The following is a 21,740-nucleotide window of genomic DNA, read 5'->3' on the forward strand; positions in this document are numbered from 1 at the left end:
AAAGTGTGTGTCCCCAATTCACGTGGACGCCCCGCGCACCTCGGGGTCTTCCGGGAGGTCCAGTAGGAATGAGGTTGCCCGCCTGGCTGTGTCCTTAGAAGGGCCACGTGGAGATGGAGTCTGAGGGGTGGTGCCTCCCCAGCCCAGGGCCCCAGAGGTCCCTGCAAACCAGGCCCGGGAGAGGGGGGCCTGGGCCAGCCCCCAGCCACACCCACACCTTCGCCATCAGCAAAACACCAGGCCTGGGAAGGAGCGCCTGGGTGAGGGCCTTCACGTCGCCCTCCCGTCCCCCCAAGTGCCTGGGCCATGCTGCGTCACCTGCTGAGGAAGGAGCCGAGTTGGGGGCCCCGGGGTGCCGAGCGGGCTCCCGCGCTGTGGCGTCCTGGCTGGGCGGATGTGGCCTTCCGGGCGCGGCCTCGGGGGTCAGGCCGTGCGCCCGACCCGCCCGCCGGGACCCTGAGTGGCCAGCCGCGCGGTCCGGCCCCGTCCGGTCCGCACAGGTGGCCGCACCTGCAAACTCCCGGCCGCGGCGGGTTAGCGCCGCTCCGTGCGGGCGGCAGGGGGCGCTGTCCGCTGCGCTGCGCTGGCCCCGCGCGGCCGCCGTCGGGGGCGGAGCCGGGACGCGTCCGCGGGGCGACGGCGCGACCGAGCCAAGGGCTCGGCGGCGGCGGCGCGGCCGGCGCGATGGGCAACCTGTTCGGCCGCAAGAAGCAGAGCCGCGTCACGGAGCAGGACAAGGCCATCCTGGTGAGCCGGGCGCGGGGCCGGGCCGGCGGGGAGGGCCTGGGTGCGGGCGGCCGGGTCCCGGAGTCCGCGCTCGCGGGCGGCTCCCCTCGCGGCGCCGGCGGGTGGGGCCGCCGGGAGCCTGGTCTGCGCCCGGGGCCAGCGCGAGGCGCCCGGGGCCGCGGGGCCGGGACGGCGCGCCCCGCCGGCCTCGCTCCGGCCGTCCCCGGCGCTGGGACCGGGCGGGTCCTGGGATCTGCTTCCGGCCTCCCGTTGCCATGGGGACGGCGAAGCGCTGCGGCTTCCGGGGCGCCGGGGGCGGTGTCTCCCGCGGGGAGGCCTGCGCGGCGGCCCCGGAGCGGGCGGAGGGTCCGGCCGGCCGCGCTCCCGCCGGCGCGGCTCTGCTTCCGGGGCTCCCGGAGCCGCGGCTCCGAACGGCGCGCCCGGCGCCCGGCGGCCGCGGTGCGTCCGGAGCGGCGGCGCCGGCGGAGGCCGGGCCTGAGGACAGCGGGCCGCCCTGGCCGCGCTGAGGCCGGCACCGGCCGCGTCCCCGCCGGGGTCCCCGGGCCCGGGGTCTGCACCTCGTCGCCGGGCGTTTCCGGGGTGAAAGGCAGTGAGACGCCCGCTGAGCCCCTTTCACGGCGCCCGCTCCGGCGGCCCTGCCGGCGGGGGACGGCGGGGAGGGCCCCGCGGCCTGGGCGGGAGGCGGCTCTCCGGCCCGGCGATGCCCCCGCCGCGCCTGCAGGTGCGACGCCGGCCACGGTCTGGGTGGGAGGTGGGGGCCTGGCCAGGGGAGGGCGCTGCAGGGGCGCGGGGGACCCAGCCTCCTTCCCGGCTGCGCAGGGGCCTCGGTGCTCGGCTCGGTCGCTCAGTGGCCGGAGCCTCAGCCCACGGGCCGCTGCTGGGGGAGGGGACCCAGCCTTCGCGGCCCCCACCCGACCCAGAGCCCCGCGCTCCTCGCCGCTGGCATTCGGTGCCCGCCGTGGGCACAACCGGCCGGCGGGTGGGGCCGCCTCCCCACAGGCTCCCGGGCCACCCGCCCTGAGGCCAGGAGTGGCCCGGCCCCGGCCCGGGCGGCAGAGGGTGCGCTCGGGGCCGCGCAGGGAGCCCGCGGCCGGTGTTCACCTGGCCCATTCCCGCAGCAACTGAAGCAGCAGCGGGACAAGCTGCGGCAGTACCAGCGGAGGGTGTCCCAGCAGCTGGAGCGCGAGCGGGAGGTGGCCCGGCAGCTGCTGCGGGAGGGCCGCAAGGAGTGAGTGCCGGCGGGCGGGGGCGGGGGCGGGGGCGTCGGGGACGGGGCTGGGGGGCGCTGGGTCACGGCCGCTCCTCGGGGGGCGGGGGGACGGGGCTCCGGGGGCGCTGGGTCATGGCCGCTCCTCGGGGGGCGGGGGGACGGGGCTCGGGGGCGCTGGGTCACGGCCGCTCCTCGGGGGGCGGGGGGGGGGGGGGGACGGGGCTCCGGGGGCGCTGGGTCACGGCCGCTCCTCGGCAGGCGGGCCAAGCTGCTGCTCAAGAAGAAGCGGTACCGGGAGCAGCTGCTGGACAAGACGGAAAACCAGATCGCCAGCCTGGAGACCATGGTGGGTCCGGGCGGGGCCCGGGGGGCCGGCGGGCTGCGGGAACACCCCTTTGGGCTGACACCCGCCTTCCCTTTCCCCGAGGGCTCAGCCGGCTCGGGAGTCAGGCCAGGCTGGACAGGACCTCTCACGGGGGCCTGAGGGCGTGAGGGCGGGGGGGGCAGTGGTTGGTCTGGGCCTCTCTGGGGTCTGGGGGGTCGGGGCGTCTCAGGGGAGGCCGAGCTGGCGGAGTCCCTGGTGGTAACGCTGAGCATTGGGTTCCGTCTACTGCCGGAGCCGCTGGTGAGCGGGGCGGCCCCCCAGCCGCTGCAGCCTCGGAGCTGGGGGCAGGGAGGGCGCAGCCTGCCCGAGGGGTGAGGGCTGCCTCCTGGCTCACCAGGCCTGGGCGGTCTTTCAGGTCCAGAGCATCGAGTTCACGCAGATCGAGATGAAGGTGGTCGAGGGGCTGAAGTTCGGAAATGAGTGTCTGAATAAGATGCACCAGGTGGGTCCCCGCGGAGTGGAGGTCAGCGGGGCCTTTCCCGCCCCCCCTCGCCGTCCCCGCCCCCCCCCCCCCCCCCCCCGCGCCCCGGCCGCGCCTGCGCGGGGCCAGCCACCGGTGCTGTGCCGCGGAGGGGTCAGCGGGGCAGCAGGCTCGGTGTCCACCGGGCGGGTGCGCACGCTGGGGCTCGGGCCACCGTGCGCATGGACCAGCGGGAGAGTCAGGGAGGTGAGCTGGCAGGAGGGCTTCCTGCCCGTCCTCTGGGGGGAGCCAGGTTATGCTGCTTTTGGTTTTTTTTCTAAATATATCTTTACTGATGTCAGAGAGGGGGAGAGGGAGAGAAACATCCACGATGAGAGAGAACCATGGACCGGCTGCCTCCTGCACGCCCCACACTGGGGATCAAGCCCACACCCCAGGCTGTGCCCTGGCCAGAATCAAACCCTGGACCCTTCAGTCCACAGGCTGACGCTCTATCCACCGAGCCACCCGGCCAGGGCTGGTGCCTCTGAGCTGGCCCAGAGGAAACGCACTTTTACTTTTTTTACTGAAACTGCCTGGTGGGGGAGGGGGTCTGTGGGTGCCGGGTCAGGGAGAAGGGCCGGGGGGCCGGCGAGGAGGGGTTCTGGGAGGGCGTTGTCCTCTGGGCCGGCTCCGTTGAACAGGAACGGGGGGGGGGGGTTAGGGGGGCGGGGGGGCGGCTCGGAGCCCTGGGCCTTCCTGTGGAGGCTCCTAAGGGCTCAGGGGCCTCGGCCGCCCTCCAGGTGATGTCCATCGAGGAGGTGGAGCTGGTGCTGGACGAGACTCGGGAGGCTGTGGAGTACCAGCGGGTAGGTGTCCGAGTCCCGGGCCGCCTCCGCCTCCCACAGCCCAGGGACAGCTGCCGCCTCGGTGACTGTCCGCGGGCCACCTGGGTCCCGCCACCCCTGCCCCTGGTGGCCCCTCTTCTGGGTGAGGGTCTGAGTCAGGGCTGTCCCCCAGCCAGCCCCTCCCTCCTCCATCTCCACCTCCTCGTCCCTCCTCGTACTCCCCTCCACCGTGTCCCTCCTCCTCCTCCTCCCCTCCTCCTCCTCCTCCACCGTGTCCCTCCTCCTCCTCCCCTCCTCCTCCTCCTCCCCTCCTCCACCGTGTCCCTCTTCCTCCTCCCCTCCTCCTCCTCCTCCACCGTCTCCCCCCTCCTCCTCCTCCCCCTCCTCCTCCTCCTCCTCCTCCTCCACCGTGTCCCTCCTCCTCCTCCCCTCCTCCACCGTGTCCCTCCTCCTCTTCTCCTCCTCCTCCACCGTGTCCCTCCTCCTCTTCTCCTCCTCCTCCACCGTGTCCCTCTTCCTCCTCCTCCTCCTCCACCGTGTCCCTCCTCCTCCCCTCCTCCTCCTCCTCCCCTCCTCCTCCTCCTCCACCGTGTCCCTCTTCCTCCCCTCCTCCTCCTCCTCCCCTCCTCCTCCTCCTCCACCGTGTCCCTCCTCCTCCTCCTCCTCCTCCTCCTCCTCCTCCACCGTGTCCCTCCTCCTCCTCCTCCTCCTCCTCCTCCACCGTGTCCCTCCTCCTCCTCCCCTCCTCCTCCTCCTCCCCTCCTCCTCCTCCACCGTGTCCCTCCTCCTCCTCTTCCTCTCCTCCTCCTCCTCCACCGTGTCCCTCCTCCTCCTCCTCCCCTCCTCCTCCTCCTCCACCGTGTCCCTCCTCCTCCTCCTCCTCCACCGTGTCCCTCCTCCTGCAGCAAATCGACGAGCTGCTGGCCGGGAGCTTCACGCAGGAGGACGAGGCTGCCATCCTGGAGGAGCTGGACGCCATCACGCAGGTAGCGGCCGTCGGCGCGGGCGGGCCTCCCTCCGAGGCGGAGGGCCGGGCTGGTCTCGGCATCCGTCGTCTCCGTCTCCCTCCGCAGGAGCAGGTGGAGCTCCCAGAGGTCCCCTCGGAGCCGCTCCCGGAGAAGCCAGGTACCTGCTCCCCGTCTGCCCGCGGGCCTCACCCTGGCTCTGGCCGGGACGGAGCTGAGCCCGTGGGAGAGGCCGGTCCTGAGGGGGGAGCGAGAGGCCGGCTCAGCGGGGGGCCCCGGGTCAGGGTGCTCCAATGTCCGGGTGGGCCTGCCCGGGCGTCAGCGAACGCCGTCCCTGTTCTCTGCGGGCCCCGCGCCCGCTCCCTCCCCACCCCGCGCCCGCTCCCTCCCCCCGCCCCGCGCCCGCTCCTTCCCCTCCCCCCCACCCCCCCCCACCCCGCGCTGCCTTCCCCTCCCCCCCGCCCCGCGCCCGCTCCTTCCCCTCCCCCCCACCCCCCCACCCCGCGCTGCCTTCCCCCCCCCCCGCCCCGCGCCCGCTCCCTCCCCCGCCCCGCACCCGCTCCTCCCCCGCCCCGCACCCGCTCCTCCCCCGCCCCGCGCCCGCTCCCTCCCCCGCCCCGCACCCGCTCCTCCCCCGCCCCGCGCCCGCTCCTCCCCCGCCCCGCGCCCGCTCCTTCCCCGCCCCGCGCCCGTCCCTCCCCCCCCCTGCGCCCGCTCCTCCCCCCGCCCCGCCCCGCGCCCGCTCCTTCCCCTCCCCCCCCCCCCGCCCCGCGCCCGCTCCCTCCCGTCCGCTCCTTCCCCTCCGCCCCGCCCCCGCTCCTCCCCCGCCCCGCGCCCGCTCCTTCCCCGCCCCGCGCCCGCTCCCTCCCCTCCGCTCCCTCCCCTCCGCCGGTGCCTGTTCCGCTGGCCTCTGACCGCAGCAGTCGCAGTCCCGCCTGGGAGCCGTGCGGCTCGCAGGAGCTCCAGCCGGGACCAGCTCCTCTGAGTGCCCACCGGCTCCTCCCGGTGACGGACGTACGTTTCCTCCGCAGAGAAAGCGGCCGCCAGGGCCCGGCCCCGGCAGGCGGAGCTGGTGGCCGCCTCCTAACCTCCGGGGCCGCGGGGCCGGGATGACCGTGGGCGTGCGGTGCTGGCCAGCCCTCGGCCGGCGGTGCTGACGGCGCCCCCCTCGCCGTCTGGAGCCTCCACGCCCTCTGGGCGCAGCTGCCGCCCATGCTGGTCTCTGGACTAAGAAGCGTCAGTCAGACCTTCCGGCGAACGGGCTGTGCAGCTGGGGCTCCAGGGCCATGCCCGCCAACCGCCTGGTGCTGCCGCTCGCCGGCCCTGCCCGTCACTTCCTGCTCCGTGCCCTGGGGGGCATCAGCGAGGAGCAGGCACCGGGCCTGGCTTCCCGGCCGCCGCTGCCTGTGGGCCCGGGGGAAGCACGCTCTGGGTCCGCTTGGGGGAAGGCCGGGCGTCCCTACTGGACCGATGGCTCCCGGAGCCCTGGCCTCCCCCGTCACCTCCGGCCGCTGAGGACGACGGACAGCAGGGCAGCGGACAGCCTGCCGGGACACCCGGTGCTGCCGGATGTGTGCCCGTGGACCCTCCGGGCGGGACCTGCCGAGACCCAGGCTGCCCGCCCTCCCCTCGGCTGACGGGCTCACGTTCACAGGGTGCGACGGCCTCGCTGGTCTCAGCCCCCACGCGGCCCCATTAAAGCTGGTCCTGCACACCCACGCCTAGTGACCCACCGCCCGGGCCCAGCCTCGGCCTCACTGGGCGCGCTGCAGCGGGGCTGGCACCGGACAGCGGGCAGGCTGGGCTCCGCCCCCTCGGGGCGGGCAGCCTCACCCGAGAGGCGCTGGTGGCTCCGGCCAGTGCCGGCTCCGAGGTCCTGGCGAGGGAGGGTGGGCATGCCGGGCCCCAGCCGGCTCAGTCCTGATGAGCGGGCAGGATGCCGAGGCCCAGGGGGCAGGCAGTGGGAGGAGCGGGGGCTCCCACCGCGGGGCCCGGGTGGATGCCAGGCTGGGCCTGCGGAGGAACTGGACCCCTGGCCGCTCAGGTGCTTGTGTGAAGGGACTGCAGGTGCACTGCACGCCTCGGCCAGCAGGGGGCTCTGCCGGCTCGGGGTTTGCAGGAACCGCATCGCCAGTGCCCGCCCGCTGGGCCTCCTGCTCGTGGTGGTGGCAGCTGCCAGCGGCCCCCCGGGACCCGGAGCGCGTCCCCACCTAAACGGGGGCGCAGCCCGGCCTGTCCCTCTGCAGCTGGTTCCTGGGCCTGGAGGCCAGGAGGGGTGGCTGGCCTGCCTCCCTGACCCCCCAGCAGAGTGCACCCCACCCGGCCCTCTGCTCGCAGGCCCTGGAGCCGGCTCTCCTCGGCCCGTCCTGAGCAGTGCTGCCCGAGGCCGAGGCTCCTGTGGAAGGGACGGGGGGGGGGGGGGGGCAGACGGGGGGCGTGTGGGGTGCTCGCAGCCCCCATCAGCTCGCCGCTCCTGTCACCCCCGCCACATCCCTGTGTGTCCACGGTGCCTGTCCGTGCCGTCCTGCCCCTCCCACCTCCCCTGCCCGCCAACTCTTAGCCCATCCCAGTGTCTGGGTCTGAGTCGCGTTCAGCCTGAGCTCCGCTTGGTGCGAAGGCTTCACGCACACACGTCTGCACAGGTCGTGGGCCCCGCATTTCAAGGGCGGTCCTGAGGGAGCCCCTGCTCCCCCACTGAGGCTGCCGACCCCCAATGTCCCCGGGCTGTGTGGGTGGAGGCCTGCGGCCCTCGGTGTGCGGGGAGCAGACGGCTCACGCAGCTCCGAGCATGCAGCCCCTGCTCCCCCACCCCGTCCCCGTCCCTCCCGGGTGAGCTGCACCCCAGGGGCCTCTGGTGGTACCAAGACGGCAGCCGGCTGCCCCTGTCCGCCCGGCAGCTGTGACATTTCAGTCTCAGCACTGAAACCCTCGCTTCTAGGGGGACGTGCAGGATGGGGAGGGGTTCCGCTCCCCGCTGTCTGCCTCGCCCCTGCAGGAGCCCATACCCAGTCCCTGGGACCCTGCCCCAGGGCTGCTGGGGGCTCACTGCGCCCCACAGGCCTGGCCCTGGGGTTCCCCACTGCACGCCCCAGGGTGTCCCCCAACCTGGCCTCACCAGCTCTTCTAGCACCTTCTGGGAGGGGGGCCAGGAAGGGGTGAGGCACGTGTGTCCTGAGCCGCCCCCCCTCCCCAGTGCGCAGAGCACGTGGACGCAGGCGGACGTCCCAGCAGAGGACACGAGGCCGGCGAGACCCGAGCCCTTGCCCGGTGGGCACTGCCCCGACTTGCCTCCAGGGGGCACACCTGGACCTGGAGGGGCCCCAGCGTTAGACCCGCCTTCCACGTGTGGCAGGGGCACAGGGACTGGGCGCCGGCCCGGACCTGGGACCTTGGGGAGCTCGGATCTGCAGGAGGAGAGAGCCTTCAGGCTGGAGCGACACGGAGATCGGAGATCGCTTTAAATAAACACGGAATGGAGACGGCGCCTCCGTCTGAATTAGCAGCAGCGCGGCCGGGCCATCTGTGCCGGGGGCGCGCGGCGCTGTTGGCCAGGCTGGGGGCGGGCGCAGTGGTGGGCCCGCGGGTCCTGCTGCGAGGACCCCACGGCGGGAGGCCCGTGCTGGGGCGTCTGTCCCCCCGGTTCCAGGGAACAGCTTTCCTTTTGGCTCCAAAACTCAGACCCATGGAGGGCGGCGGGAGCCACGAGGAGCCCCAAAGGAACTTGGGGGCCGTGGCAGGGGCAGGAGACGCAAGCCTAGTGTGTGAGCCGGGCGCTGGCCTCTGGGGGGCGGGCACGCTGGGCTGGGCACAGCTCGCCACCCGGACCTGGCCTAGGGCACGCTCACCCCTCGGCTCCTCCCCTCCAGTCCTCGGGCGCCCTCCCTGGAGAACCCCACAAGCTGTTTGTGTGCAAGCTGGTGCCTGGTTCCTCGCTACCTTCAGCTCCTGCCCCCCCCCCCAAGTTTGGCCTTGGCCCTGAGCCTGGCCCAGACCCCCAGCCTGCCCTCCAGCCCCTCTCAGCCCACGGCCCAGCCCAGCCTGCAGCCCGAGGCGGAGGCCCAGGGCACTGGCACCTGCAGGGGATTTAAACCTGCTGTCGGTGGCCTCTCACTGCAGGTGACGTGAGAAGTAGCCCGGGGGAACAGCGAGGCTGGAGGCTGGTTCACCCCCGGCTCCCCCACACCGCCCCCGGCTCCCCCCACACCGCCTCCAGCTCCCCCCACACCGCCTCCCGGCTCCCCCCACACCGCCCCGGGCCGCCCCGGCTCCCCCCACACCGCCTCCCGGCTCCCCTCACAACGTCTCCCGGCCGCAGTCTCTGGAGGCGGTCACGTAAGGGGCTGTTGCTGGGGAACCTCCCTCCCAGGGGCAATGGGCCCCCCACCTTCCCATGGAGGGAGCCCCCTGGGGCCCCTCCCAGCCTGCCAGGAGGGAAGGTCTAGAACTTCCTAGGCCACCCCTTAAGAGGGGAGGCCGGTCCACAGCCCGGAGAGGCCTGAGGGAGGCCAGGCCTTCACCCCTCTCCTCCCTCCACTTTCCGGGCGGGAGAGCCTCCGCGTCCTGCTCGCTCCACTCCCAGGGCCTCAGTCTCCAGGCCCAGCCCCGCAGCCACCCCACCCCCGTCGCCGCCAAGAGCAGACGCCCGGCCTGGAGGCACAGGCTGAAGCGTCCTGGGCCAACCTTTCCTTTTTAGTGTGTGTTTATTGATTTCTAAGCGGAAGGGAGAGGGAGAAACCCGTGATGAGAGACTCACGGATCGGCTGCCCCCTGCATGCCCCCCACTGGGGATGGAGCCCGCAACCCTGGCCTGTGCCCTGACGGGGAATCACACCTGGTTCACAGAGCAACGCTCAACCCCTGAGCCGCGCTGGCCAGGCCCGTGTGCCCTCCACACAGCATCCGGGTTCTGGGGGGCCTGGCATGGCTGAGATGCCAAGGCCGCACGCCGGCGCCAGGAGGGTCTCGGGGCCTCTGCTGCCGGATGCACCGGCGTCCTCCCTCCGCTGGCCACGGCGGACCTGTCCGCTCCACTCCCAGGAGGCCCCGAGCGCCCCGAAGCCTGCCCACGGCCCGGGGTGTCCCAGTGACCGGCTCCTGGTAACGGCGGCCCCCGTCCTGCACCCACTCTCCCAACCCCCCCCACCTTCCCGTGGGACAAAGCAGCAGCTGCGGGCGAGGTGACCGCCCGGCCCAGGCCGATAACTGGCTGATGACAGCGAGGCCCAGGAATGTGGGCCGGCCCAGGGGACACAATCCGGACATTTTCCCAGGTGACCGCCGGCTGCCCGGAGCACCTGGCCGGGAGGGAGGCAGCCGCCCAGGCCCACCCCTCCCTCCTGCTCTGGGCCCCCCTGCTCTGGGCCTGCTGGTGGCCGGCCGCTCCCGCCAGGAGGCTGGCGGGGAAGAGCCCGGACTGGGCGGCGCCTGCCCCTGGAGGCACAGAACTCCCGGCTGAGCCAGGCGGGGCAGAGGGCAGAGGGCAGAGGGCAGAGGGCAGAGGGCGTGGGGAGGAGCCGGCTCAGGCCTGGCTGCCGCTCCTGTGGAGAGAAATTCACAAACCCCGCGCCCACGCCACCTCGGGAACAGCTTGCGGAGCCGCCGGCTGTCATCCTGTAATTACACCCGAGACCCCTCCCTGCGTGACGCCGCGCAGCCGCTTACATAAGGCGCTCGGCTAAAAATACCGGGAGCCGCTGCACCCCAGCCTCCCGGTGCCCCTGCCCCCACCCACCCACCCCACCGGGTCACGGAGGGCGGCTCCTGTGCAGGGCCGGCTGCACCGGGCAGGGCCGCTGGCTCGGAGCTGGGCTGCTGACCAGCCTCCCGGCAGCACCCCTCCCGGGGCGCGGCAGCCTGGCCACCGAGGTGACGGAGCCAGCGTGCAGGCCCACCGCCCGCTGCTCCTCCACCCCCCCCACCCAGGGCGGTCCTGGGCTGGCCCCTCCCGGAGCTGGCCTCTCGGTCCGTTGTGAAGTGCCTTCCTCTGACTGGTCTGGTCTCGGGGAGGGTGGTCCGAGGGGTGCCGGGCCCAAGGCTGGGCCACGGTCTCTCAGCTGCTCCCACTGCCAACCTCCGACCATCCCTGGGCTCCCACGGCCCCCAGCACTCTGCAGCGAGGTGCCAGACAGTGTGGGCGCCTCCCGGGTAAACGGTGCCAGGAGAGGAGCCCAGGGCAGCGGCCACCCCATCCCCAAGCTCCTCAGGTCCCAGAATGCTCACTGAGGGACGGCCCCCTCGCAGCTGACCCCCCAGCCCGGTGGATGGCGGGCGGGTCTTCCCAGGTCTCTCCTCTGCTAGCGAAGGAGGTGTGAGAGCTGGGCCTTCTCGCTGCCAGTGGGGCTCCGGGGCTGAGCGTCGACCTATGAACCAGGAGGTCAGGGTTCGATTCCAGGTCAGGGCACAGGCCTGGGTGGCGGGCTCGATCCCCAGTGGGGGGTGCGCAGGAGGTGGCTGGTGCATGATTCTCATCATTGATGTTTCCCTCTCTTCCTCTCCCTTCCTCTCTGAAATCAGTAAAAACGTATTTTTAAAAAAGAAGTTGGACCTTCCAGACTCAGAGGGTGGCACAGGCTGGGAGGCCCCTCTCCTCCCTCTCCTGTCCGGAGGCTGACAGCCCAGGACCCTACCAGTGACCAGCCCCCAGACAGGCAGTGGTCCAGGCCCCCCCACCTCAGCCCACACCCCGTGCAGGTCCAAGGGCAGCCCAGTGTGCCGCTGGCCGGGGAAGGGGAGAGGGGCCAGCGACGCAATCGCTCTCAGAACCAGCGTGTCCCACACCCAGCAGACACCGGAGCCTGCTTAAACCTCATGGAGAAGATGGCCTGGCCAGTAGCCGGGAGACACAGGCCTTCCCTGTGTCCGTCTGTCCGTCCGCCCTTAGGAAGCTTAGCCAGGTCCCTTTGGCCACAGATGCCCACTGGCTGTCCTGCAGATCCGTCTCCCCCGAGCCTGCTGCAGACGGGTTGAACTGGGGCCGCCCAGGGACGGGGGCTGGCCGCCCAGGGATGGGGGCTGACCGCCCAGGGACGGGGCGCTGGCCGCCCAGGGACCGGGGGCTGACCGCCCAGGGACGGGGCGCTGACCGCCCAGGGACGGGGGCTGACCGCCCAGGGACGGGGCGCTGACTGGACGGGACACGCTCGGGTCTCGTGTTTCACGGTGAAGCGAGCAGCCGCCGCGTTGGTCTAACTCCTGTGAATGTTCCTGCAAAGACTCATCCTGGGGCCCAGCAGGTCCGTGGCCTCGGGGGCTCCTTCAGGTCCCGGCGGCTCTGACCCGGCAGACGAGGAAGGTCCCCCCTCCCAGGTTCCTACCGCCCTGACCCTCCACCAGGGAAGTCCCCGACGAGACCACCGCCACCTGCAGGGTCCCCCTCCATCCCCCTCCACTCCCTCCATCCCCCTTCCACCCCCTGCAGCATCCAACCCCCTCCCCTGCCCCCCTCCCCGAGTCCCCCTCCCCAGTCCCCCTCCGCACCCGCTCAGAACCTCAGCGCCACTCCCCTCCGCCGGGTCCTCCCTCACTCCGGGCCCCGCTCCCCAGAAGGGCCGCCCGGTAATCGGCAATCGCCGCCGCCTCGCGGACCTACCTACGGGGGTGCCGGTCGGGCCGGACCCGCGGGCAGCGCCCCCCTCCCCCCGCCCCATCCTTCACCAGCCGCTGCCCTGCCCGGCCGCCCCGGCGCGCCACTTGGCGGAGTTCCGCCCCCCGCTCCCGGCCGCGGCGCCCCCGCACCCCACCTTCTGCTCCCTCCTCCCGCGCCCCGCCCCCGGCCCGGCTGGTGCCCGCCCCCCAAGGCTGCTCCCGGGGCTCCAGCCCGCGCCGCACCTCCGCCTCCTTCCCGCGATCGACAGGGCCTCCGGCCAATCGCTGCCCGGCGCCGGTCCCTCCCCCTCACGCCCCGCCTCTTCTCCCGCCCCCTTCCCCGGCTCCGGGGCCCACCAATGGGAAGGACGCGCGGGGGCGGGGCCTGCCGGTTGCCTAGCAGCGGCGGGCTCGCCGGGGGCGGGCGGCCGGGGGCGGTGTTCTGGGCGCGGCGGGGGCGGGCGCTGGGGGCGGCGGGGGGCGGGGCCTGCGCGCCTATAAAGGCGGCCGCCGGCGGCCCGCCGCGCTCCCCTCTGGACCCGCGCGCCGCCCGCAGCAGCCCGTCCGCCGGGCCCTCGCCCCGCCGCCCCCGCCGCCGCCCCCGCGCCCCCGCCGCCGCCCCCGCGCCCCCTCGGCCGCGGTGCAGCCGGACCAGCACCATGTCGCTGTCGCGCTCGGAGGAGATGCACCGGCTGACAGAAAATGTCTACAAGGTGAGACCCCGCCGCGCGCCTGGGCCCGACCCGGCGGCCCCGGCCATGGGGTCTTCTCACGCCGGCCGGCCCCAGGGTGCGGGCGCCCCGCGCCGCCCCGCCGCCCCGCGCCCCGCCGCCCCGCGCCCCGCCGCCCAGGGCGGAGGAGAGGGGCGCGGGCCGGCGTGGCGGCGGCGGGGCGGCGGGTCCCGGAGCCGCTGTGCCCACGGCCGCGCTCCAGGCGCCCTGCCGGCCGGCGCGGTGGCCCCGGGCATGGCCCCCGGGCGGGTACGCAGGCTCCGGGCACTTTCCTCCACAGGCGCTCCCGCCGCCGCTCCGCGCGGGGCCGGCGGCCGGGGGCGCGGGCGGTGGAGGGTGCGGGTGCCCCGTCTTATGTAACCGGGGCCGGGCGGGCTGGGGAGCCGGCGCGGCCGCCTCTGTCCGGTGTGTGTGGAGCCCGTCCGGATCCGCATCCTCCCGGGAAGTGGCCGGGAAGCCGGCCCCGCCCGCTGTGCCCGGGGTTCCTGCCCCCCTCCTCACCGGGGGTGGGCGCAGGCCCGGGTGCCGGTGGCCGGGTCTGCCCCTCCAGGAGAGGGTCCCGGGCGGCACGGCCCTCCGGCCGGAGCCTGAGCGAGGGCGCGTGTGGGCCCGGACGGCGCTGGTGCAGGCGGCCAGCGGGCTCCGGGCGGCCCAGCAACAGTTTCTGTTTGTGTCCAGCAGCCGCGGCGCTGGCGTCGGCCAGGCCTGCGAGCCCGCTCCTTCCCTCTGTTTGGGCCCTGGGCACGGGGTGGGTGGGGGTTCGGGGTGGGGGTTCGCCTGCAGCCGGAGCCGCGGACCCCGCGCCCTGACGGCGTCCAGGAGCGCCCGAAGTTGCATTGAGGCCGGGCAGGGCCGGCGGGGCTGGCCGGCGGGAGGGGCGGCCTCGGCGCCGGGTCTGCTCCGCAGTCGGGAGGAGGCGGGTTCCGCCGTCGCTGTCAGCTCCCTGGGCCGGCGCCAGTGCAGGGGCGGAGGGAAGCGCGGGCAGAGCTCCCACCCCCACACTCTCCCGCGAAGTGGGAACTTTGTGGCGAGGGCGGCGGGCGGGCAGCGGCCGGGGCTGAGGGTCTGCAGCGAGCGCTGTGGCAGGAAACCATTCGGACGGGCTTAGGGACGGAGCGCACCCCCTGGGGGCAGCCGGAGGGCTGGGGCCCACAGGCCACGGCCCCGAGCTGGGTCAGTGGCTGGAGCGCGGGCAGGCGGGTCTGTGCCCGCTGCCTTTCTGCTTTGTCGCCGGGGAATGCCAGTCTCCGGCAGAACCGGTACCGGTTGGGCAGCTTTGGTAGAAACCAGCCCACATGGAGGCACAGCCGGGACACAGCCGAGCCACGTGCGGGCGGCCGGGCGGGTCGGGCGGGTGCCTGGTGCTGCCGGGGACGGCCTGCAGGCGGTGGCCAGGCTTCGGCCCGGCGAGTGGCATCCGTTCGCCATGGCCCGGAGGGCAGGGGCGCTCACCCTTGGCCTTGCTGATTAAGGCCGAGAGCAAAGGGTACGGCGTGTTCCTCCCCGCAGGCTGCCCTGGTCCTGTGGCCGCCCCCCGGGCCGCGGCAGGGGGTTCGTGGAGGGCGAGGGGAGGAGCAGCCTGCCTTCCCAGAGCCCGAGAGCCCGCCTCGCCCTCCAGGGCCAGCTCAGGCAGCAGCACCCCTCGGCAGCCCCGTGCCCGGGCCGGGACAGGGGGCGGAGTTGGGGTGTCTGCTGCTCAGAACGGGCGCAGTCCCGCACGAGGATCCTGCTCACGGTCCCGTCCCAGGAGAGGCCCTGGCTCCCAGGCTCCTGTGATGGAGGTGGGGCTCTGGTGTCCTCGATGCCGGGGGGCAGCTGGAGGGGGGGGAGTGCCTGCGGTGCCGCCCGGGGGTCCTGCCTGCGGGCCGGCTGCTCCGCGGAGGGGAGCTGGCCTGGCCGAGGCCCTCAGGAGAAGGTGCCAGCGCGTCTCTGCCGCCGGGAGTCCCCCCCCCCAAGCCCCCTCCTCCCCGTGCAGCTGAGAAGGGCTGGTGCTGTGGTGTGGGGACCCCACCCACTCCTCCAGTGGGCGTTTGAGGGAGTGGAGGGGAGCATGGGGCCGCAGGTCCTCTGTGGCTGACCTCTGACCCCTCCGCCCACGGAGTCGCTTCAGAAGCCTGGCGTCGGGGTGGACAGGCTTGGACGTGGTGAACTGACTCGGATAGGCACTTCCTTGGCAACGGAAATGCCTGCCGGGTGGAGCCGCCCGCTTGCTCGGTTGAGGAGGGGAGAAGTCACAGCGCTGCGCCCCCTCTGAGTGCATGTGAGTGCGTGCGTGGGCTCATGGATGTGAGTGTGTGTGCTCGTGTGAGTGCGTGCGTGGGCTCATGGATGTGAGTGTGTGTGCTCGTGTGAGTGCGTGCGTGGGCTCATGGATGTGAGCGCGTGTGCTCATGTGAGTGCGTGCGTGGGCTCATGGATGTGAGCGCGTGTGCTCGTGAGTGCGTGCGTGCATGTGTGTGAGTGCATGTGCATGAGTGTGTGCACGAGTATGCGTCAGCTGGTCATGCACGTGTGTGCGCATGAGCATGCGTGCATTTGTGAGTGTGTGTGGGTGGTGCTTTGATTTTTTAAGAAATGTATTTTTATTGATTTCAGGGAGAGGAAGGGAGAGAGGGAAACATCCATGATGAGAGAGAATCATGGATCGGCTGCCTTCTGCACGCCCCACACTGAGGGCCTGTGCCCTGACGGGGAATCGGACCCTGACCTCCTGGCTCATAGGTGGGCACTTGGTTCGCTTTGCTGCCTAGGTGCTTCCAGGGGTGGCCCTCCTCCCCGGGGCACCGTCTTCCCGTAGACGTGGGTCTGCTGTCCCTGCCTGGCTGCCCCTGTCCCTTCTCCCGAGCGGCTGCGCGGTGGCCCTTCCCGCCAGTTCCCCCACCGGCCGCCCCCTCGCTCGCGTTTCCCCGCCCTGAGGCCCGAGCTGCCGGCTTCAGCCTCCTGCCCACCGCCTCCCCGGAGCGCGGGCCCACGTGCGGCCGGCGCCGTGCTGGCACCTGAAGGGAACCGGCGCGGGCGCTGGGCCTGGAGGCGGGCCTGCACCGGGTCCCGGTGGTCCCGTGTGCAGAGCTGGGGTTCCGTCAGCTCCAGTGACTAACCACGGGCACCTGTGGCTCAAGGCCGGAGGCAGGGAGCTAAGGCCGCTGACACTCCCCCGTTTGCGGGTCCGGGTCCCGCACTGGGAGCCGGGAACGTATCCGTAGGACCAGGCTGGGCAGGCGGCGCTGGCCGTGCCATTCACGTCCCCACCCGGCCTGCCCGCCGCCTGTGGGGTGAGTGACTGGGGGGCAGGGCCTGATGGGAGACTGAGTCCCCTCCTGAGAGGTGACCTGGGAAACTCGGGGGGCTTCGGGGGGGAGCAGAGGCTCTGCAACCTGCTGGGCGCCCAGTGGACAGCCTGCGGCTTTGGGGCCTCCACTTGTCTCTGGCCCGTGCCCCTCTGGTTCCTCCTCCTCCTCATACTCCGGAGCCACCTGGGGCAGCCAGGCCCCCGTCCTGGGCACCCCCTTGGGGCAGCGAGTGTGAGCTGCTGGGATGGGTGCTGGGACACGGACCCCTGGGGGGAAACGCGGCTGCTCCGAGCAGGTGCTCCCGTGGGGTGGGCATCAGCTGCAGGTTTCGTCACGTGTGATACATGCATGAGCCCATGGGCGGGCTTCCCCAAACTTGTCTGCACGCAGAGCCTGGCTCCTGAGCTCCGCCGGCTCCCGCTGCCAGAGCAAGTGGGCTCGCCCGGTGGGCCGCTCCTGAGGTGCTGGGTCGCTTCCACACCTGATGCCTGTCCCGCCCTCTGTCCTGGGGCCTCCTTCTTTGGGAGAAGGTTTTCCTGCTAAGGGGCCTGTGGGCCTGACCTGCGGGCTTCCCCACCTTGGGGGTGTAGAGGGGTGGAGGCAGTCACCAGGGGCCCACGCAGTGCCATAGCTTACCCTGGGCTTCGCTGGGCGTCGGTGCTGGGGATGGAACAGGACGTTGGAATGGGGGTGCCGGCCCCGGAGCCAGAGTTCCGTCCAGTGGACAGTCTGTGTCCCCGGAGCCAGGGAGGTCAGGTCCGACCCGCTAGGCAGGTGGCCTTGCTGCTCCCCATGGCGGAGGCTTGCCCCTGCCGGCGGGACGTGCCCCTGGGGCTCCTCCACCGGCTGCTTGCTCCGCGCAGCCTCTGCAGGAAGCGGCCTTGTCTGTCCGTCTGTGCCCTCCCGTCCCCTCCCACGGAGGCAGGTCCTTTGTGTCCAGGCCCCACGGCGCTCAGGCCGAGGCCTGTTCTGCCCGGGGCGTCCAGGCTGGCTGTGGGTTGAGAGGTGCGGGGGACAGGCCAGCCTACGGGCTGAGGGAGCCGGCGGCAGGAGTCCCGGCCTGAGAGGGAGGGCGGAGGTGCTGGGAGGAGCCTGCAGCCAGAGGCCAGACTCAAACCTGGACCCATGGTCCCAGGCCGAGGCGCTATCGCTGAGCCGCACTGGCCGGCACATGCTTTCTCTGCGGCTCCCCCGGGGGGAGGGGGGCGGGGGAGTGGAACGCTCTTGGAGCAGAGGGCGGGGCCGAGTGGGAGGCCCCCGCTGAGGTCCAGGTGGCTGCGTGCCCGTGGCCTGTGCCTCCAGCATGGCCGCCTGCCCAGCGGAGGGTGTGGAGGGGCCGGCCCGAGGCCGCAGCCCGGCTTGCTCAGCGGGCGCTGCTGGTCCAGCGGGAGCCTAGCCCTGAAACGGGCTGGAGCCGCCTGGGCCGGCACGGGTCCAAGGCCCGGGCGCCCTGCCCTGTTGGTCAGGCGGTGACGGGCTGGTTTGTGATCAGGGTTTGTCGTCGGTGTGAGAGCAGGGCCGGGGCTCAGCTCTGCACTCCAGGAGGACGGCAGTCGGTCAGCCGGCGTCGCCGGGCGGGCCGGTGGCCGGGAAGGCAGCTCTGGCGCCTCAGGAGCTGCCCCCGAGCTCAGGCTGCGCAGGGACGGCCCGACAGGAAGGAAGTGGCCGGCTGGCGGGGCGTTTGGATCCTGCTGGTCCCACTGTGTTTGTCCGGTTCCCGTAGGAGTGGCTCCCGGTGGGCGGGCCCCGCCCCCGCAGGAGCCGGCTTGGGGCTGCCCTGCCCCAGAACCTCTTTCAGGGGCGATCAGATGTGGGGGGCCTGAGAGAGAGCCAGGGTGGGGTGGGCCCCCTTTCATTCTGTCTTTGGTCCTGACGTCCCCCAGCCCTTCTCCCAGGCGTCCGGGCCCTGGGGGGGCAGCCTTTGCTGCTCCCTCTGGGACTGGGGCGCCCGCTCAGTGGAGAGACACAGGCGGCCCTCCCGTCCCCCAGGGCAGCTGCACGCCCCTCCCCGGAGGCTGCACCGGCCTCCGAGCTCGGTGGCCTTGGCCTTGTCCCTGCCCTGACAGTGGGGGAGGGGTCCTGTGGGGCTCAGGCCCCAGGGTCTCGTGGAGAGTGGGGAGGGGAGCCTGGTGTCCAGCCTCGGGGTGCACCCCGGCTCTCCCCTGGTGGAACAGTGAGGTCCGCCTCCCCCAGGAAGCCCTCCCTCCCACCCCACCGAGTCCTGGAGGCGGGTTCGTCCCCTTAGGCTCCCGGCAGGTGCCAGGCTTTTTGTTCAGTTCTTATTGATGTCCGAGAGGAAGGGAGAGGGAGGGAGAGGAACATCAGTGATGGGCCGGCCGCCTCCCGCACGCCGCCTCCTGGGGACCGAGCCTGCAACGTGGGCCTGTGCCCTGACCAAGGTCAGCGCTCAGCCACTGAGCCACCCGGCCGGGCAGATGGCCCAGGTTTTGGGGAGGGTCAGACGGCCCTCTGCCCAGAGCCCAGCTGGTTCCTGCTCGTGTGGGGGCTGCTGTGGGAGGCCCCCGGGGGGAGGTCCCGCCTCCCAGGGGGTCTAGGCCGGAGCACCCAGGCACTTGGTGCCTGCTCCAGGTCCAGCGCCTGCCCACCCGGCCCAGGCACCACAGAGGGGGTGGGGGGCAGTGGGGCACCAGGACCCTCGGGGTGAGCAGTGGGGCCGGCCTGCCCTCCAGGGAGGAGGGGCAGGGGGCAGCCTCCCGGGGACGGCCAGAGCAGGAGCCGCCTCCGCCTCACCCCATTCTCGGGCTGGAAGTGGCTCCTCGGAGCCCAGGCCTGGGAGCTGCCCGTTGGCCCCTGGCCCTGTGCTGCCAGCCCTGTGCCCGGAGGCGCTGCGGGAGCCGCGTGGTGAGGGACAGGCCGGCCCCCGGGAGGCAGGAACCAGTGGGCAGGCCCTCTCTGTCCACGGGGGACGTGGGCCGGGCACAGCTGAGCGGGAGGATCGGCGGGGGTGGGGGGCGCTCCCTTCCTGCCGGCGGCAGCACCTTTGTTCTCTGTTTGCGGCGGAAGTGGCCGGAGGGGCCCTGGCTGGAACCAGCTGAGGAGTAAACAAGCGAGCGGCCAGGCGGGGAGAGGCGAGGCGGCTTGGAGCTGCCCTCTGCCCTCTGCCCTCTGCCCTCCAGTCCGGCCGACCGGCACATCAGGGAGTAGCGGGGGCCGGCCAGGTAGGTGGCCAGGCCTGCCGGGCCTCTGTGCGGCCTGGCCCTCGGGCGGCACGGGGCCGGGGCAGGTTGGTGCGCCCGCAGGGTGCACCCGGTCCTGGCCGGCCGTGGGCTAGTCCAGAGCGGGGTCCCCTGTGGTTCTCGGGGGCCCCCCGAGTTTCATGACGGCACGAGGCCGGCACCTGGGGGCCCGGGGCGCCCACAGCCCGTGCACGGTGCCCGGCTTGCGGTGAGGGGTCCCGCCCTGCGGCTGCCCCCGGGCTCCTCCTGGCGTGTCCTGGGCCCCGGCCGGCTCCTACTGCGTCCGCCCTGCGTGTCCATAAGGAGACTCCCCTCCCGTCGCCGGCGAACAGCGGCCTTGTACGGGGCGGGGTGGTGGCTCCCTCTGAGCGGGGGTCCCCGGAAAGATGCGCCTCGAGAAGGCAGGGTGGTGACTCGGGGGGCCCCTCTGCGCGACGGCGGGTGCTGGGAGGGGCGGCAGGCACCCCTCGCTGGAGGGGCTCAGCCTTCCTGGGCCACCAGGTCCCCCCCAGGCAGGTAGCCGTGGGCCCAGGAATCCGCAGGCAGAGGTGCCCCACTGCCCCGGCCCCGGGCCGGGCTGGCAGCAGGGGCCTCGGAGATTCGGCACAGGTGCCGGCCGGGCCCTTCTCAGCGAGCAGAGCCCGCCCTGCCCTGCCCAGGTGGCCTGGTGGCACCGTGTGCCCATCCCGCCCGCCCGCCCACATTCATGGTGCATGAGCTCAGCGCTGAGCGAGGAAGTGAAACTGGCTCTGTCCCCGGGTGTCACGGGAGGGTGTGGGGGGGTGTGTGTGACCTCCTGGGCTGGCCTGCCCACTGCCGCTCGGACCCGCCACCCGCTGGGGCCTGCGTCCCCGCCTGTGAGGACACCGCAGCCGCCGTCCCCCTGGGAGTTCTCCCGCCGCGCTGGGGCGGTCAGGCGGTGAGGACTCCGGAGACCCCGCCTGGCTGTGCCTCATCACGAAAACGCCGATGGGCCTCCGAGGGGGACCTCGGTCCTGTCTGAGAGCCACGGGCGTGGGCCCCCAGGCCTGCTCTGCGGTGTGAGCAGGCTGGGCTAATGGACGGAGGGGAGGCCGCGGTGGGAGGCCCCTGGCGCTGAGTGTCCGCGGCTGCCGGAGAGGCCGGCTCGCTGAGAGCCCGCTGGTCGGCCTCTGGCTCGTGGTCTGCGTCTGAGCCTCCGCAGGCCACAGCGGGCGGCGGGTCCTGTCCCCGCCCCTTGTACGGAAAAGCTGTTTGCCCGGGGGTGGCTGCCCCATCCCGCCCGTGGCGCCCAGCCCTGACGCGCTCTCTCCCCAGACCATCATGGAGCAGTTCAACCCCAGCCTGCGCACCTTCATCGCCATGGGCAAGAACTACGAGAAGGCGCTGGCAGGTAAGGCGTGGGCGGCGGGCGGGCGTGTCCGGGTCCCCACGGGTCCCCGGCGCCAGGACAGGCCCGTGAGGTCCGTCTGGGAGCCAGAGGAGGGGGCTCAGAGCGGGGGTGCCCCCCAGGCTGCTCCGGCCCTTTGATGTGAGCCCTCCCGCCCACCTGGGCCTGCGGCCCCCAGAGCAGAGCTCCCCGGCCCGGGCCCACCCGCACTTCGGCCGCTGGCTGTGGGCATGGCCGCCCGGTTGACAAGCACCAGTGATGTGATGAGTGCGAGAGGGTGGGGCTGAGGGCGTTCCGTGGGAGACGGGTGGGGGGTGTGGCCGGTGCCTCCGCTGAGGGGCACCCAGGCCTCTCAGGGGCCCCAGGAGCGAGCGGCCGGACAGCAGGTTCTGGGGTGGACTCGGCGCCCAGCTTCCCGCCTAGAATCAGGCCCACGGGGACCCCAACCGAGGGCGCTTAGAGAGCCTGAGGCGCTTCAGCTGCGAGGCGGCTCCAGCCCAGGCCCGGGGCAGCGGCTGCCTGGCTGGGCTCCCCCACCACCCCAGGCTCCTGTGCTGAGGTGGCCCCGGCTGGGGCTCCGGGCTCTGCGCCCGGACTCACCTGTGTTCCAGGGGACCCCCAAGGGGGGGGGCATCGCTCAGAAACAGGGTCCAGCCTGGACTGAAGCGTCTCGGGGGGCTGGTCTCGGGTCTGCTTGTTCTAGAGGGAACTCACTGCCCGCCCCCCCCAGGTGTGACCTACGCCGCCAAGGGCTACTTCGACGCCCTCGTGAAGATGGGGGAGCTCGCCAGCGAGAGCCAGGGCTCCAAGGAACTCGGTAAGCCTCACACCGCAGACACACGCCTCACACCGCAGACACGCCCCACACTGCACGGCCGGACAGGTGGGGGCCCAGGGCGGGGGCCGGACAGGGTGAGGGCCCGGGTTGGGGTCTGGACAGGCAGGGGCAGTGCACGTCCAGGAGCAGGTGCGCAGGCTGACGGGAGGCCCTTGTGGACTCGGACGCCATAGTGT

At 73.1% G+C, this 21,740-nt stretch overlaps 2 protein-coding genes and 1 long non-coding RNA gene across 11 annotated transcripts in view; 2 read left to right on the forward strand and 1 right to left on the reverse strand.

Annotated features, from left to right (window-relative positions):
• The first annotated feature begins 579 nt into the window (after window positions 1-579).
• On the forward strand, window positions 580-6,354 carry CHMP6 (charged multivesicular body protein 6). Of its 2 annotated transcripts, none has more exons than XM_036412373.2 (8): window positions 580-747; window positions 1,866-1,975; window positions 2,216-2,303; window positions 2,698-2,784; window positions 3,546-3,611; window positions 4,496-4,576; window positions 4,664-4,715; window positions 5,587-6,351. In XM_036412373.2, exons 1-8 carry the CDS (start codon window positions 685-687, stop codon window positions 5,640-5,642), a joined length of 603 nt encoding a protein of 200 aa, XP_036268266.1. In that variant the 5' UTR covers window positions 580-684; the 3' UTR covers window positions 5,643-6,351. The 2 variants fall into 2 exon arrangements, with proteins under 2 accessions (XP_036268266.1, XP_045428249.1); XM_045572293.1 differs by lacking the exon at window positions 580-747 and adding an exon at window positions 1,305-1,468 and having other exon boundaries at window positions 5,587-6,354.
• Window positions 6,355-6,709: 355 nt separating this feature from the next.
• Window positions 6,710-21,649, reverse strand: LOC123651291. Its single transcript, XR_006739913.1, has 3 exons — window positions 21,636-21,649; window positions 19,428-19,433; window positions 6,710-7,891 (listed from the first exon to the last, which is right to left on the reverse strand). It is a non-coding gene; the product is annotated as an uncharacterized LOC123651291 (long non-coding RNA).
• Window positions 12,685-21,740, forward strand: part of BAIAP2 (BAR/IMD domain containing adaptor protein 2) — a 31,725-nt gene continuing 22,669 nt past the window's right edge. For 4 of the 8 annotated variants that reach the window (XM_045572266.1, XM_036412268.2, XM_036412271.2 and 1 more), the window contains exons 1-3: window positions 12,685-12,852; window positions 20,654-20,729; window positions 21,457-21,543. In XM_045572266.1, coding sequence (XP_045428222.1) covers window positions 12,799-12,852; window positions 20,654-20,729; window positions 21,457-21,543 — 217 coding nt within the window. In that variant the 5' untranslated portion in view covers window positions 12,685-12,798. The remainder of the gene's footprint in view (window positions 12,853-20,653; window positions 20,730-21,456; window positions 21,544-21,740) is intronic. The other 4 variants (XM_045572269.1, XM_036412272.2, XM_045572267.1 and 1 more) reach the window with 3 other exon arrangements.

The sequence above is a fragment of the Pipistrellus kuhlii genome, unplaced genomic scaffold, assembly GCF_014108245.1.
Source record: "Pipistrellus kuhlii isolate mPipKuh1 unplaced genomic scaffold, mPipKuh1.p scaffold_m20_p_44, whole genome shotgun sequence".
Lineage (NCBI taxonomy): Eukaryota > Metazoa > Chordata > Mammalia > Chiroptera > Vespertilionidae > Pipistrellus > Pipistrellus kuhlii.

Bases quoted from the DNA above. Each gene is read 5' to 3' on its own strand.
- CHMP6 (XM_036412373.2), top strand. From the start codon at position 685: ATGGGCAACCTGTTCGGCCGCAAGAAGCAGAGCCGCGTCACGGAGCAG. The intron at 4,577-4,663 runs GTAGCGGCCGTC...CTCCCTCCGCAG, and splicing joins AGCTGGACGCCATCACGCAG to GAGCAGGTGGAGCTCCCAGA. The intron at 4,716-5,586 runs GTACCTGCTCCC...TTTCCTCCGCAG, and splicing joins GCCGCTCCCGGAGAAGCCAG to AGAAAGCGGCCGCCAGGGCC.